At 46.9% G+C, this 15635-nt stretch overlaps 1 protein-coding gene across 5 annotated transcripts in view; it reads left to right on the forward strand.

The window, feature by feature from the left end:
• Positions 1–518: 518 nt before the first annotated feature.
• LOC147433840 (uncharacterized) overlaps positions 519–15635 on the forward strand; it is an 81839-nt gene continuing 66722 nt past the window's right edge. The window contains exons 1-7 of one of the 5 annotated variants that reach the window (XR_015185314.1): positions 525–1405; positions 1571–5341; positions 5516–5556; positions 5632–6006; positions 6109–6221; positions 6912–7505; positions 7593–7649. Coding sequence is in view for 4 of the 5 variants with exons in the window: in XM_086490470.1 (XP_086346596.1) it covers positions 886–1405; positions 1571–5341; positions 5516–5556; positions 5632–6006; positions 6109–6221 (4820 nt within the window). In the remaining variant the exon portion in view is untranslated. Of the gene's footprint in view, positions 1406–1570; positions 5437–5515; positions 5557–5631; positions 6007–6108; positions 6222–6911; positions 7506–7592; positions 7650–15635 lie in introns of those variants that run through there. The other 4 variants (XM_086490470.1, XM_086490473.1, XM_086490472.1 and 1 more) reach the window with 4 other exon arrangements.

The raw sequence follows: 15635 nt of genomic DNA on the forward strand, positions 1-15635 counted from the left end.
CATTTTTGAAACAATAATCTCCTTTTGTCTCTCATTATTGGAACCAAAAATTGACGGCGCATCCTACATTTGGAAGGTCCTTCAACCACCCTCTAAACAAGAGGCGCCAGCTCCACATAGTTTGCTGTATGAGAATGTAGCCTCCATACAATAACACGCCTAGGGGCTCTCTTATCCGGCCTATGTGAAGGCTGTCCTTAGACTTGTATTATGCCAGGATGGTTGAGCGCCTCAAAGAGCCAGAAGAGGTTAAAATATGAGGTTGATCACTGGTGGGATCGCCCCCTTTAGGTACTTCATTTTCAGTTGGAACTCGAGAAACTATTTGCATGTGAGGTGCATGCAGAAAAGTTTGAACTTTTGGAAATTTGGACTGCGAACTTTGACGTTGCATGTGACACAGTGCGGTCCGCTTGGGTTCTTTCTGCTGTTACCTGCGAAGAAGGTGGCCCCCGAACAGTGCTGTCCGGCCTCGGGTATGGGTTCCCAAAGCTTTTGGCCGAGACAACGGCCTCTTAAACGGCACTCTCTCTCTCTCTCTACTGCCGTGTCCTGAGCTGCGCCAGCTCTCTCTCCCCTCTTCTTCCGGCCAGGCTTTCCCCGCCTTTCTTGCAAGATTCCGCAATCGCCATCTTGGTCTATGCTACGCAGCACAATCTTTTTCTCTTTTTCTGATCTCAGCATTGTCCGCTGACATAGCATCAAGCTTCCATATTCCCCTCAAATAAGCTGCTCCTAATCCTGAGAAGCCTGAACACTGAATTAGCTGCTCTCGCCATATAAGACTAAATGCATTCTTAACGCTATCTCCCTGCTTAGCTCGGCATCTTACATGATCCTGTAGGTGCATCTGGCCTTTTAAACTCAAGAGCGCTCTTCGCTGCCATGAATTCCATGGCTCTAAGGAGAAGTGACTGTCAAGCTATGTCAAGGAACACAGGCAATTCACCCCGCAGGCAGGGCGCCACCGACGTTGCCAGTACCTGCGGCGGCTCCAAGCCAGCCCAAAGAACACCTTACACTACAAGACAGAGCCTTTCCAGGTCTTACGACTCTCCTGAAGGAATACACAGAATTTCACAGGTTTCAACAAAAAAGTCGGGATGCCGCATGCTACGCAGATCTGCAAGTCCGCCTGCTTCTTCTGCTGTTCGAAAGCATATCGATGCCTCGAGTGCAAGAAATCAAACGATACTAGATGACGCTGCTTGGATGACTGAAAGAATTCAAAATTTTCAGAAGACTGGTTTTTCCCGCTACACTTCCAGGTCCAAGTTGCGTGATTCAGCTCACATTGCCGCCAGCTGTGGTCAGTCGCTCTCTGCTAGTCATTTGGGCTATGAAGAATCGTTTTGCTTCTCAGAAAGTCCCAGTCAAAGCTCGAATTCTCTGCAAACTCAGACAGGTAAGCTCCGCATAACATAATCATAGCATAATCTCGTTCCTTTTTTTTTTTCCAAGAAAGTAAGTTCAAGAGGCTTCGGAACTCACCTCTCCTTATCACAGGCTAGGTTCAAATAATTTTGCTACTGTCTTAATATATGCCCATACGTTTATCCATGTATACCAGCTATCACCTACGCGGATGAGCCATTATCTGCTTTCAGACTTTCAGAAGTAACACTCAGCGAGGAGGATTTGCTGACAAACTTTTCTTCAACGTGCAATTCGACCCCAGTCTCCCTCCAATCTGGTTGCACGTTTGATCGGACAGCAGCAGATTACTATCAGGGAAATTCTTGTTTGGACAATGCTAAGTGTATGTGCAGTAATACTGCACATAAAGATTCGGCAACCTGTTCACACAATAATTCTTCGAATATACGAGGTGATCTACTTCATAGGCTTGAGGCATTGCAACACCGTGCAGAACTGGCAGCAAAGTCTTCACACTCTAACGAAACTGATTTTAATAAGGACAACCAGAACTGGGATGTACAGGTGTTACTCTGGAGTCAAGACTCACTGTCTTCTACCCATGGTCAAAATGCAATTTCTCTTCGAAGCGCTGCTGCTAGTCCCACTCATTCAACGTTTGAGTCTCCCTCTTGGCTACCAGAGGGACCAGAAAACTCTTCTGATTCAACCTGCTGGCTGCATGCGGAAGTGAAGAACCAACCTTATGTAAGTCATCTCGTGTCCTCTTCAAGTAGAATTATCAGGCCCGAATATTACTTGCCTTTATCTAAAGAAGAAGAGCCTGCTCATAAAGCTGTGGTCAGCAGTTGTCTGTCATCTCCCAACTATGAAAGAAAATTGGTACCAAAAGATGACAACTGTAAAAGGTCAGCTCCGCGAAGATCATCACCTTTGTGCCAACATAGAGCTGAGGATATAATCCCCAGAAAGGGCTTAAGCTGTCACAAGAAAAGTCTTCCAGCTAGAAAAAGCAGGAGATCCTTGGAAAAGTCTACGGATTCAGTGAATAGATCTGCAATGGCTCGAGGTCTTATCTCTGCTACCAGATTTTCATTGTTGGAACCCTGTCCAATTGCAGCCAGAGAAGCCTGCTTAACAGAATCAGTATCCACTCAAATTTCTTCCTGTGCTGGCTATAACATGTATACCAACCCTATACATGACGTCCTTTCAATAGAGGAAGATGGCCAGGTACAAAAGAAATTAGATTATGAAGTTGATTGTGATGGCGAAGCTAGCTGGATCTCAGAGGAGAATGTTGAGGGTTTTTTGCGTAGTCGGTGTCTCACAGTGGATCATGTTGATGCTCTGAACACTTCTCCTGAGTTTTCTGATGCGAATGGAGGTTCCATAACTAAAGAAACAGTATCTTTGCTTGGTATTGATAAACACTCACAAACCAAGGATAAAAAGCCTTGTCCTTATGAGCAAAGCCTCTCAAGTCTTTCTGGTAACAGAAATGGTTGTTTGCACGATCAACTTACTAAATGCAACAAAGTGAGTATGGAGAGAAGTGCAATGTTTAGTAACTGCAAGCAGTCTTTTCGTGGTTCAGAAGGTAGTCCAACTATCAATAGCCAAACATCCTCCTACTGTCAAGGTTTCCTTGCACATTCACACTCTAGTTTGCCAGAACTTGATGATATGAACTTACTCCGTAAGCCAGTAGGCCAGGCCTGCCTCACCGAAGAAGGTAAGCTCCATGACTCTGATCCATTGTTATGCTGTAAGACCATTCCTGACTTTAAACACGCCAATGGGTCTCAAGAAGAAGCTAGAACCATGGGGCAACCTTATAGTGAAGAGAAACATGTTCTTTGTTGCAAAGGTTCAGAAATAGTTTCCTCAGAGGCATTGAGTGCTACTTTGGAGACACAGAAACAGTTGCCAATTGCAAAGATGCCTACACCATTTTGCTTGGAAAGAAGCAGAGTGGATAACTCAAACACAGAGATTGCCAAACAATCTTTGTCCTTAGATACCATCGTGTCATCTGAAATCTGCAGGATTGAATATAAACACTCGCCAGTTGTTGCTGAAGTGTATGAAAAGGCATCACCTCTGCAGGGCCTGTCAGAAGGCTCAGCTTCACAGTTAGAGTACAGGAATTTCACAAAAATTTCCCGTTCTTTATCCTTCAACGACAAAGGAACAGATGAACTTGAAGCAAGGTCAAACGAGAGTACATGCAATGACCTCAGTGAGCTGAAAAGCAAAAGCTTTTCGCATTACTGGATCCGTAACAGTGCTTACTCTCTGGATGTATCTGAGCTTTTAAATAGTGTAACGAGGGGCTCAAGGGAGCCAGATGAAAGGAACTCTGGCAAGATTCTTCAAGGTTCTAAGGGACAGGAGACTAATGGTCAAATGGAACAGGAGCTATCGAAGGAGGTTCAAGGCGTAGTAGGTATGGATAAAGAGCATGGAGGCACTTGTGTCTCCTTATATTTGCCCAAGACATCTTGTATGACTGCCTCAGCAATTGTGACAGGTGAAGTTTTATCTCTAACTGGATTGAAATGCTCACAGCAGTGTCATCAAATTCAGTTGGTAGATAGCTCAGCTGAAACACTCAATGGACTGCGCGATGATTCTAAGGTTGTGAAAGATGGAAAATGTTGGCAGAAGCCTATTATGTCAAAAGAAGTGCCCAAATATCCAGGAAATTCAGAAATTTTTGATAGGGTAAATCTTCAGGAAGCTTTAAGCAAAGGAAAAGATGTTGGCACAAAAGTTGTTTCCAAATACAAGGATGAGCCAGAACAGGAAGAATGTGAAAGGTGTGAGGAGTTGACCTTATCAGAACAGTGTGTAAGCAAAACTTCAACAAGCTACCACAACAATCATGTACTCTTAGGAGGGACAACAAAGGATAGCAACAATCTTGAACCTCAAATTCCATGCTCCCCTAGTCTTCAGGACAGCAAGACGTCATTGAGCGGACGGGTGATGAAAACACCATCAATACTGTCAGTTTACAAAAATCCCTTGTGGCTTGATGAAAACAGTACCAATTTTGAAAACCATCACACTCTTCAGGATGAAGAATTTCTGGATTTCACGTATCGTACTGAAAGGAGCATAGGCTTTCTTGATTCAGTTAAGAGTAGACTCAGTTTTTCAGAAAGATTTGAAAACAAAACTTGGGATACGTATAAAGGCATGGGTGCATTCATTAGCCCGCCCGATTCTCCTTACTGCAATGACAGAGAAAAGGTCTCAGAAGCTAGTCTCCTAGGGTTTGCAAATCTTAGTGATGTGGATTCTTTGTGGGATGCTCGGCGCAAGGTTGACAAGAAGCTTAAAAAATCCAGTGAGGAAGTTGAAAATGGCAATGCTTCTGTTTGCAAGTTGCAAGTGGTAGAAAACTGTTTGGCATCCAAGGACTTGATCAGCTGCAAACTGCCTGGATTTGATGCAAAGCTGAAACTCCCTACTTCTGACCATGCTGATCAGCAGCAGCTGTTAGTCTCCCATGCACAGCCGTCATTAAAATCAGACCTTACTAGCCAAATTGCTTCGTCTTCAAGTTCTGTCAAAGTCTTAAGCATAGTTGATGGTAATTGCAACGGTCTCTCTCTCAGCTCAGCACCTCTTTTATGCTCTGAGCGATGCTTACAATTGAAGGACGCCTCAACAACTCATACAAAAAACTCTTCCTATGGTGCAAAAATGTCTGTTAGCTTGGAAAACTGCTCAAGCGAGCAACTTCTTTGGCCGGACTCCGCGTCTTTAATCAGCAAAAATGTCACGATTCAGGATGTGGCTGTTCTAGCTCGAGAAACCAGAGACCACAAGCTTTTATACACTGCTCCATCAACGGACAGCACCGATGAGGCTGAAGCTGGAGAGGCAGTGGATAATCCTGATAGAAGCATAGACCGATTGAGGCAAGAACCCTGTGCTCCAATCAAGGCTACAGGTGCATCATTAACACAGCTTCACATGCTCTCCTTACTTGAGATTGAAAGATTTGGCATAATTGCTTCGAAAGCAAAAGGGCAACGAGTGCAGTGTGTGAGTTTAGAATGTGCTGGTTACTGCATTTGTTCTGCATTAAGCCGAATGTATAAGATTCTTTGCATATTTGGCGCAGGTGCAGAATGCCGTTACCCGCTGGACAGTGACTTAAGCTTCGTAAGTGTTCCTATTAATATTGCAACCTTAACAATACAAAAGCTGATGAGTTGTTAAACTGTGCTGGTGATAAAGGTGAATGGTATCGACAAAAACCAATCATCAAACGATCCAATTATGCTATCAAATGATGAGATGGAAGCACGCGAGGAAGTAAAGAGGGTGACATTTGTTTATTCCAGCTCCAAAGAGTCCCCTAATAAGAGTGTTAATGCTGCACTCCCGGACGTGCCCCTCGACTTGTCATCAACTTGTGTGTTGTCACTGCTCTCACGTGCAACCAAGGGAGATGGAAATCTCAAGAAAAGAGAGCAAAAGAAATCACTGGAGCCGGACAAAACACTAGAAAATCAAGCAGACTTGAGTGGACTAGGAGGAAAGGTTGAAGCACTTGAGGCACAGATTGATAAGTTCAAGCGAGAGAACGAGAAACTACAAAACCTGGTGACGGTAATCCCAAAATGCATGTGAATGTGTAACTAAGCAGAAATATGTAGCATCTGGAAAAAGATCAAATTAGAAACAATAACCAATATCAATGTAACTTGGCAGTGTATGATTAGAAAAATGAAGCAGTTACAACAGAGTTTTCGAGGCAGAAAAAGGCTCGGGACCAGCAAAGGATGCATGACATGCCTGTATTCACTTCGTGTACAAAGATGCAGGTACGTTGTTACCTTTTGTTTGCCAATGTTCTTAGTGTGTAAGAGGATAGCAATGTATATCAGAAATCTTGAAACTAAAAAGCAGCGACCTTTAGTGCTTCATTATGCCAGTCAATCAGTACTTTAAATTTGAAATATGTACACACTTCGCATGTGTTTTTATTTTCGATGCACCAGAGGGACTACAGGGGGAGGTGCTTATCCCTTCCAAATATTAGCCATGAAACATGGTTGGGCAAGGGCCACATACCATCGGGCAAGAGCATGGCCACCTAATTGATGCAGCACATGCTGGGAACGACGGAGAGAACTCGTAGCAACCAGCTAGGAACCTCCTCCTCGGGTGACCCACCCCAAGAGGAGGATGCACTCGAGTGTCCAAGGGCAATAGCCCTAGCAACGTGAACACCAAGTGAGCACAAGGTGTCCCTCTAGAGGTGACCCAACAGGGGATTTGAACCCACAACCTGTAGGTTGAGAAGCCAAAGCCTTACCGTTATACACACTTCGCATGTTCTTGCGTCTTATGGAAAGAACCAACGCAATTGCAGAGCCGATTTAGTAACAGGAAATACCTGCCTTGCCCTTGACATAATTTCGTGAATTTTAGTCACAATTCGATGTGTATTCAATGGACTAAGAAGACATGGTTATTATCAAAATTCTGATAAAAGCACTTATTGATTGCAGGGGGATATCCCATTGTGTTGCCGACATCAGTGCAATGTGGTTGGATTGAAAGTTTGGGCTTCGAAGGGCTAGTCTTTTGTGATTTCATTTGTGAAAACCTGAAATATTAATTTCAGTTAGCTTCCAACTGAAGCTAGACAAGAGAGAACGCTTTTTGTTAAACAAGACTAAGTGCCCATACCTACCTCTTAGCTTTTCAACGTCTCCTACCTTGTGTTATGAGTCTATAGGCCTACATACCAAAATAATCTATTGTCTAGCTTAGATGCTGGTTGAAGATTGTTAAAAGGTAGCTGTAATCACCTGGCATTGTTAACTGAGAGAACTATTATTGTATACTACCGCAATATGCAACGCTCAGCAATTAAAAAGCTAAATCGAGTAGAGAGACTGGAGGAGCAGAAAAGATAGGAGGCTTGACCGGCGTCTTTGGCTACAAGCATTTTAGGAGTAACCAGAATAGGTGCAAAAAGAGCTAGAAGAAGAGAGGAAAGAAAAGATGCGGACTGGGAATCGACTTCAACAACTGTAGATCTCAGCAGAGCTAGCAACAAGCAATACAATAAAGTCATTTCATTCATCGGTTCTTTGTAGGTACCATCCAAGATACATTGGACCTGTTGATTTCCTCATTATGAAGCTTGAAAATTGTGACGCTTTGCTAACATTGTGGTTTGACAGGGGATCATTACCATACAACACCATGGAAAATCGATCAGTTTGAAAGCCTGGCTCTTTGTGGGTTCCTTCACCCTAGGTCTCATGTGATACCCTTTTGTCATATGCATATATTTTCTTTTAATCAAAATTATATTTTCAAAATTGAAGGATTATGGTTTAAGATTTGTTGAATCCTATTGATCCATGAACACGATTAGAAGTTCTTAGACGGTCTTCTCACATGCAAAAGCGGTTTTTTCTTGACCTACTTCAAACACAGTGGTGGCTAAGTAGTCTAGATCCGTTTTGGCGGCTGGATGGTATCTTAAGACTCTGTCTTGACGATTGAATGGCACCCCAAGACCCGATCTGACGATCATATATTTGAGTCAGCTTAATGGCAAGATGTCATCTCAAGTCCCGTGTTTACGGTTGGATGTCGTCAATCAGTTCTTATGTCTCATCGGATCGGATTATATCAATGACCCGTACTACATAGTTAATGTGGATGTTTTCTTTTTTTGGCGATTGCATTGATTGCATGTGAGTATTGTATGGCATCTGCTGCGAAAGCACAAAGTTTGAGTTAATGATTGCACATATGATGATTCTAGTGCATCCAAGATACCTGCTCTGTCAAAGTCGACGATGTGGCAGCGTACGCCGTAGATACCAAGGGGAGAATGCACGAGAGAGAGAGAAATGAAATGAAATGAAATGTTATATTAACGTCTTCAAAAGGCCAAAATGACCTATGAGACAAATCAGTTACAAAATAGTGAATCTAATACCATGTCTGGGTACAAAAGAACTAGAAAAGAACTAGAAGTGGAACAAAATACTACTACTACTACTACAATCTAAAACTACATGGGTGTAGCAGCTGATACAATAGGTACCCGGTAAACTGGATGTAACAGTGTGTGAAACAAAGATGGAAGAAATGGTGAGGATCCATCCTCATCTGCACTCTGGATGTCGAGAGAGTATGGCTCGAATCTTCTGTTGTAGTCTCCGTCGATGCTGTGTAGCTCCTCTCCTCAGTCGTGGTCGTCTGTATCTCTGTAGCTCCAATGCTCGGTCGATGAGAGTGCCAGTAGTGGTCGAATGAGAGAGAGAGAGAGAGAGAGAGAGAGAGAGAGAGAGAGAGAGAGAGAGAGAGAGAGAGAGAGAGAAATGAAATGAAATGAAATGTTATATTAACGTCTTCAAAAGGCCATAATGACCTATGAGACCCGAAAGTTACAAAAGTGGTGGATCTGATACAAAGTCAGAGTAACAAAATAATGTAACAACATTACCAAACAAAGATATCTACTATGGGGGCCTAAGCTGGTCGATGTGAGCCAAGCATAAAACTAAGCGGGAAAATTTGGGTGGCTTGTTGGGATGGCTGAATCACAAGAGATCTAGCATCGGTCGTTGGCGAATCTCATCAATTTCCTCCATGGTTAGTAGTCTGACCGGGCGTCGTGCATGCCTGGCCAGCGTGCTCCGAATTTTCTATCGTAGAACCTGTCGATGCTGTGTAGTTCTTCGCAGTCGTGGGCGCCTGGATTTCCCTAGTTCAGTCGCTCGGTCAATCAGTGTGCCTCTGGTGTGAGACGAGGGGGAGTGGCTCTTGCGGCCGTCCCGTGTCTGCTTTGAAGAAGTCTGTGATCCGTCTTTGAGACTGGCTAGCCTCGCCATTCATCAGGCTATCTCTGTGTCTGCGCAGCTCGAGTAAGAACAAACCTAGACATCTCTGATCTTCGTATCCCATGACTCTTGAGAGTGGTCCAAAACCCTCTCTGAACAGGCAGTGGAAGCGACCTCGTATCTCGTAGTAGACGGGGCAGCGGCATGTATAGTGTAGCTCTGTCTCAGGTTCCGTGTTACACAAGGGGCATGTCCTGTCCTCTGCTGGTACTCCGCTGTACCTCCCAGTCTCAATCCGCAACTGGTGAGAAGATGTGCGTACCTGGCATAGTTACCAGGAACGGGAAACCGGAACGGGGAACGCGCAACGGAAACTGCCACAAAATGCCATTCCCTGTTACAAGTACTCACGTTTGAAACACGGAACAGGGATTCGGAACGGGAACTTAGAATGGGAACGGGGAACGGAGACCTGAAAACGGCCATTCCCTGTTACTATGGTACCTGGCCAATAGCACAACGTATCCCATGAGACAAGTGAGTATCCATGTATCTGGGTCTCGCCACAAAACCATCTTCCGTAAGCTGGAGAAGGTGGTCTCTGTAGAAAGCCATCTTCGTGCCCAATTCCTGTGCTGGTTGTATCCATGTCCTCCTGGTGTCTAGCTGGGTTAGGTCTTGGCGGATGAGCTTGGTGATCTCTGACTGTGTAAGAGTGAGAGATGGTGCATCCAGTGAGTAATGGAATGGTGGCAGCCTGTCTATGCTGAACCCGTGTGCCCGAAACCATGATGTCATCTCCCCATACTAGCATGTTGTATCTCCTTGTATGGCTAACTGTCGAGAGGATTCAAGTGCTATGTGAGCATATCTGTCTCTAGGAAGTTCCCATGTGCGGTTTATGAAGGAGACTGATCTGGTGAGCGCCTCCACCACAAGTGGGGGGGGCCGCTAGCTCTGCTCGGATAATGGCACATGGTACTGATGCCTTGGCTCTAATGAGCCGCGAGATCATAGAGACGAGGTTTCTCCATGTTCCCCCATCTGTCTGAGCGACCCGGCCTCCCGTGGTGATCCAGTGAAGGTCCCCATATCTCGGTTCCATGGAGCAGTGCTGAAGCCACCAAGGTGTCAAAGAGCCAGAGCTTCGTCCGGGGCTCCTGAAACTGAACCTGCGAACACATCATCTCCAATCTACCCAATGCTGTGTGGGCTCTAGTAAGTCTGGTCTCTGTTGCTCTTCTGAGTGAGAATGTAGGTCCACTAAAAACCACTCCAAGGTAAGTGTAAGCGTCTATGTACTCCACAGTCTCCTGGCCGTATGTGAATGTAGGTGCTTACCTCCTGATCCACTCTGGGGTGGTGTTAAACACCATAACCTTGGTTTTACCCAGGTTGACAGACAAACCACTTTCGTGTGTAAACGTGTGCAAAGCATCCAATTGACGTTGCATTCCCTCTGGGGATTCGGAGATCAACACTATGTCATCAGCATATAACAAAAGTGGAATCCATGTCCCTGCCAACTGAGCACCTTTATCCCCATCGCTGTCAATGTAGTCAGAGACCTCATCCACATACATACCGAAAAGGGTAGGAGAGAGCGGGCAGCCCTGCTTCACCCCAATAGTGGAGTGAACCGGTGTAGAAAGTCCCTCCGGGGTGCGTACATGCCCTACTACTGATTTGTACAATGCCATGATTCCCCAAATGAGTTCTGTGGGTACTCCCATTTCCTGTAATCTGCGCATCAGTCTAGCTCTAGGTACCGTGTCGAAAGCTTTGCGGAAGTCCACAAAGCTACAATAGATCCATCTCCTATGAGATCTGCCTTCCTCGATGATGGCCCTGAGTGTTAGGATATGGTCAAGAGTGGAGAAGCCTCTCCTGAATCCTGCTTGCCCAGTTGCACGTATTCCTTCCCTCTCTGCCAATCTACTCAATTGTTGCTCAAGAATGGATGCATACAACCGTGCCAGTGTGTGCCCAATCATAATAGTGCGATAATTCCCAGGCTCCATGGGGTCTCCTGATCTGAAGATAGGTACGATCGTAGATAGGCTCCAAGTGTCCGGTAGGCCCTCACACATGGCCCGGTTAAACATAACTGCTAGGAGCTCTGCTAGTAGGTCTTTGGCATGCATGAAATGCTCAGCGACTAGGCCATCATGATCATATGCTCTCCCAGTCTTCATCCTATCTCAATAGCTTTCTTCACCATCTCAGCGGTGAAAAAGCCACATGCATGTGGGCATGGATCGGGGGGGTTGGGGAGGGGCGGCTGTCCAGGTACTGTGTACAAAGATGATGCGTACTGACCCCATGTCTCTGTGGAGGAAATAGCTGGGGGGGGGGGGACTGGCTCATGAAAGAGCCGCCACGCCTCACGCGAGTCCTGACTCAAGAATAGCTGATATAGATCCTGCTCGAGTCGAGCCAAAAAAGCCCTCTTCTTTCGCCGCACCAAGCGTCGGAAGTCAATTTGTGACTGTCTGTGAGTGACGTCCCCCAACAGCACCTCCCTCTGAAGTCTGGCTCTAGTCTGGCGGCACTCCTCGTCATACCAGCTGTCCTGAGGCATGCTCCCCGATCGGCGGCTTTGCTCAGGTTGGGTGTGTGGGTAGGCTTCTGCTGCTGCCTCATGTAGTGTCTGTGTCAGTATAGTAGTTAGCTCCTCCTGAGGTCGCCCCGGGTCCTCAGTGCATAGGCGTTTGTAGATTCCGTCCACGTATATAGAATTCGTCTCCCGTGTGAATGTGTAGCGAGTAGGGGCTGCTACTCGTGGCCTGTGTGCTACACTGAACTGGAAGGAGATGGTCATTGACACCAGAGCATGATCCACTGCCACCCCGACCGGTCTGGGCCCAACTGTGAGATCTTGGATATTGGAGATGAGATTCGGCTGTGCCATGACATAGTCCACTGTGCTGGCTCCATGTCTGTGTGGGAAGCATGTAAATCCTCCCGCTGCAGGAAATCTCTATAGGCCGTTCAAGATGGCCAATCCATGTGCAGTGCCCATGTCTATCAGGTGTCGCCCATACTCAGTATATTCCATATCGTGTGATATTCTGGAAAGACCCGTCTCTTCAACATCTAGTTCTCTTAGCATCTCCTCTGAAGTATCATAAAACACTGCCTGGTGATGGGCAGTCCTAGCATTGAAGTCCCCTAGGATGATAATGTCACCGTCCCTAGAGAACTCCCATATGTCATCATCCAAAATAGAGAAAGGGGACTGTCCTCTGGGTGATGCATAAACTGATGTACTCGGGGGAAAGTAGCAAATAGCTACATAGAGGTATCTGCCTGCCTCTGCTTTCAGTCTCACCCACATGTACCTAGCCTGCTCGTCCATGCGGGCTATATGTATCAGTGGCTGCAGATCCTCTCTAAATAACACTGCCACTCCTCCCGAGTCCCGCCCTCTGTGCTCTGAGCGTGTCTCCTGTCTATAGGCTGTCTCCCACCTGTATCCGCTGATGTGAGGCATGGATTGCCCAGGGCCTGGTGTGTCTCAAAGTAAAAGATGATGTCTCTTCCAATAAAGCTATCCTCAAAAGCCCCCACATCAAGACGCATAGATCCATTGCAGTTCCAGGCAGCTACTTTGAGTGTGGTCCCATAAGTCTCGCACCGTCATGTGGAGCGTCGCTCTAGTATCACCACTTTCCCGTCTCGGTAAAAAGCGATCTTGCCTTTTCCCCTTGCCGCTCTAATCTCCGGCATTACTTCCTGCATATGAGCAATCTGCGAGAGGGTGAGATCATCCCCGAGAAAGATGCCAGTCTCTTTGAGAGTTGGTCTTTTCTTCAGGAATGACTTCTTTGCTTCCATGGTGGGAAAACGGAGGATGAGTGCTCTTTCTTTTGAGGTTTCTCCACTGCTTCCATTTTTCTTTATGTTGCTGTTGCCCACTCTCCATGCCCTTGTGTGCATCGGCTCAGGAATCCCTATCAAGGTTGCGAGTTCTTTTACTTCTTCGTCCACATTGCCTTTGTCGTTAAGACCGCAAATTCTCACATGTAAAGCGCGCACCCTTCTCCTCTGCTCCTCCTCTAGTGTCTGATTGATGATGATGTTGGGTGTGGACGTGGGCGTTATCTCCTTGCCTTTTCCTTTCTTTGCCACCTTGATCCATTTCTCGGCTTCGTCCGCCTTCTGTTGAGTTTTGGTAAGAACATCCACCCAAGAAGTCGTCATTTCTTTGTGCTGCTCTTCTCCCTCTTTGATGGCCCGTACTTGTTCCTTGATCGTGTTGATTTCGTCGATTACAAAGGGTTGCAGTTCGCCGTCTTCCAGTGTGTTTCTTGATCGTGCTTTGGCGAGATCTTTCTTGAGTGACGCGATCTCTTCCTCTTGGGCCGTCACTCGGTCTTCCAGCGTTCTTATCTTGTTCTCTTGGATCAGCACGCGTCCTTCGAGTATGTTTATTGTGCCCCAAAGATTGCGGTTCAACTTGGTAACGGTCTCTGTCATTTCCTCTTTGCATTTTTGAATGGCATCCTCCAGGGGGTCGGCTTCATCGTTCATTTTCCTCATGCTTGATCGCCGTCCGCAAGGGAGTTAGATGACGTGTGCACCCACCCTAGCAGCGGGTGCGGCAGCTGAGCGAGTGGGAGGGTCGTCCGCAAGGGGGTCACCAGGTGTGCGTGTACACCCACATTAACGACGAGCGCGGCGGGTGGTGGAGCATGAGGCGGTAGGGGGCCGGGGGGGGGGGGGGGGGGGGGGGGGGGGGGGGGGGTTAAGGTATGGTAGAGAAAGTTGGGGAGGGGGCGGGGAGGGGTTCCAAAAAAAAGCGGGGGCATGCTACGCGTAGTAGAGGCGGAGACATGCTATGCGTAGAAGAAAAAAAAGGGGGGAAAAAAAGGGGGGGCCGTCCGGCTGGGCTGCAGGCGGGCACAGCAGCGCGGGGGCTTCCGATGGGAGCAGCGCGCAAGAGCGTGGGTGCAGAGGCAGTGGGCGGGGGGCGAAGGGTGTAGAGCGCGCGAGCCTGCAGCGGAAGCAGGGGCAGCCAACAGGCGTGAGGGAGGTGCGCGAGCAGAGGCAGCGGGCGGAGGCAAGGTGCAGCGGGAGCAGGGGCAGCCAGCGCGCGCGCGCGAGAGAGAGAGAGAGAGAGAGAGAGAGAGAGAGAGAGAGAGAGAGAGAGAGAGAGAGAGAGAGAGAGAGAGAGAGATGAAATGTTATATTAACGTCTTCAAAAGGCCATAATGACCTATGAGACCGGAAAGTTACAAAGTGGTGGATTTGATACAAAGTCAGAGTAACAAAATAACCTAACAACAGTACAAAACAAAGATATATACTATGGGGTCCTAGGTTGGTCGATGTGAGCAAAGCAAAAAACTAAGCAAAGAAATGGGCGGCTTGTTGGGATAGCTGAATCACAAGAGATCTAGCATCGGTCGTTGGCGAATCTCATCAACTTCCTCCATGGTTAGTAGTCTGACCGGGCGTCGTGCATGCTTGGCCAGCGTGCTCCGAATTTTCTGTCGTAGCCTCCGTCGATGCTGTGTAGTTCTTCGCAGTCGCGGGTGCCTGGATTTCCCCAGTTCAATAGCTCGGTCAATCAGTGTGCCTCTGGTGTGAGACGAGGGGGAGCTCTGCTGTGGGAGTGGCTCTTGCGGCTGTCTCGTGTCTGCTCTGAAGAAGTCTGTGATCCGTCTTTGAGACTGGCTAGCCTCGCCATTCATCAGGCTATCTCTGTGTCTGCGCAGCTCGAGCAAGAACAAACCCAGACATCTCTGATCTTCATATCCCATGACTCTTGAGAGTGGTCCAAAACCCTCTCTGAACAAGCAATGGAAGCGGCCTCGTATCTCGTAGTAGACGGGGCAACGGCATGTATAGTGTAGCTCTGTCTCAGGTTCCATGTTACACAAGGGGCATGTCCTGTCCTCTGCTGGTACTCCACTGTATCTCCCGGTCTCAATCCGCAACTGGTGAGAAGATGTGCGTAACTGGCCAATAGCACATCGTATCCCATGAGACAAGAGAGAGAGAGAGAGAGAGAGAGAGAGAGAGAGAGAGAGAGAGAGAGAGAGAGAGAGAGAGAGAGAGAGAGAGAAATGAAATGTTATATTAACGTCTTCAAAAGGCCATAGTGACCTATGAGACCAGAAAGTTACAAGGTGGTGGATCTGATACAAAGTCATACTAACGAAATAACCTAACAACAGTACAAAACAAGATATATACTATGGGATCCTAGATTGGTCGATGTGAGCTAAGCAAAAAACTAAGCAAAAATGGGCAGCTTATCACAAAAAATCTAGCATCGGTCGTTGGCGAATCTCATCAATTTCCTCCATGGTTAGTAGTTTGACTGGGCGTCGTGCATGCCTGGCCAGCGTGCTCCGAATCTTTTGACGTAGCCTCCGTCGGTGCCGTGTAGTCCTTTGCAGTCGTGGGCACCTGGATTTC

The sequence above is a fragment of the Adiantum capillus-veneris genome, chromosome 19 (assembly GCF_014529385.1).
Source record: "Adiantum capillus-veneris isolate H3 chromosome 19, ASM1452938v2, whole genome shotgun sequence".
Lineage (NCBI taxonomy): Eukaryota > Viridiplantae > Streptophyta > Polypodiopsida > Polypodiales > Pteridaceae > Adiantum > Adiantum capillus-veneris.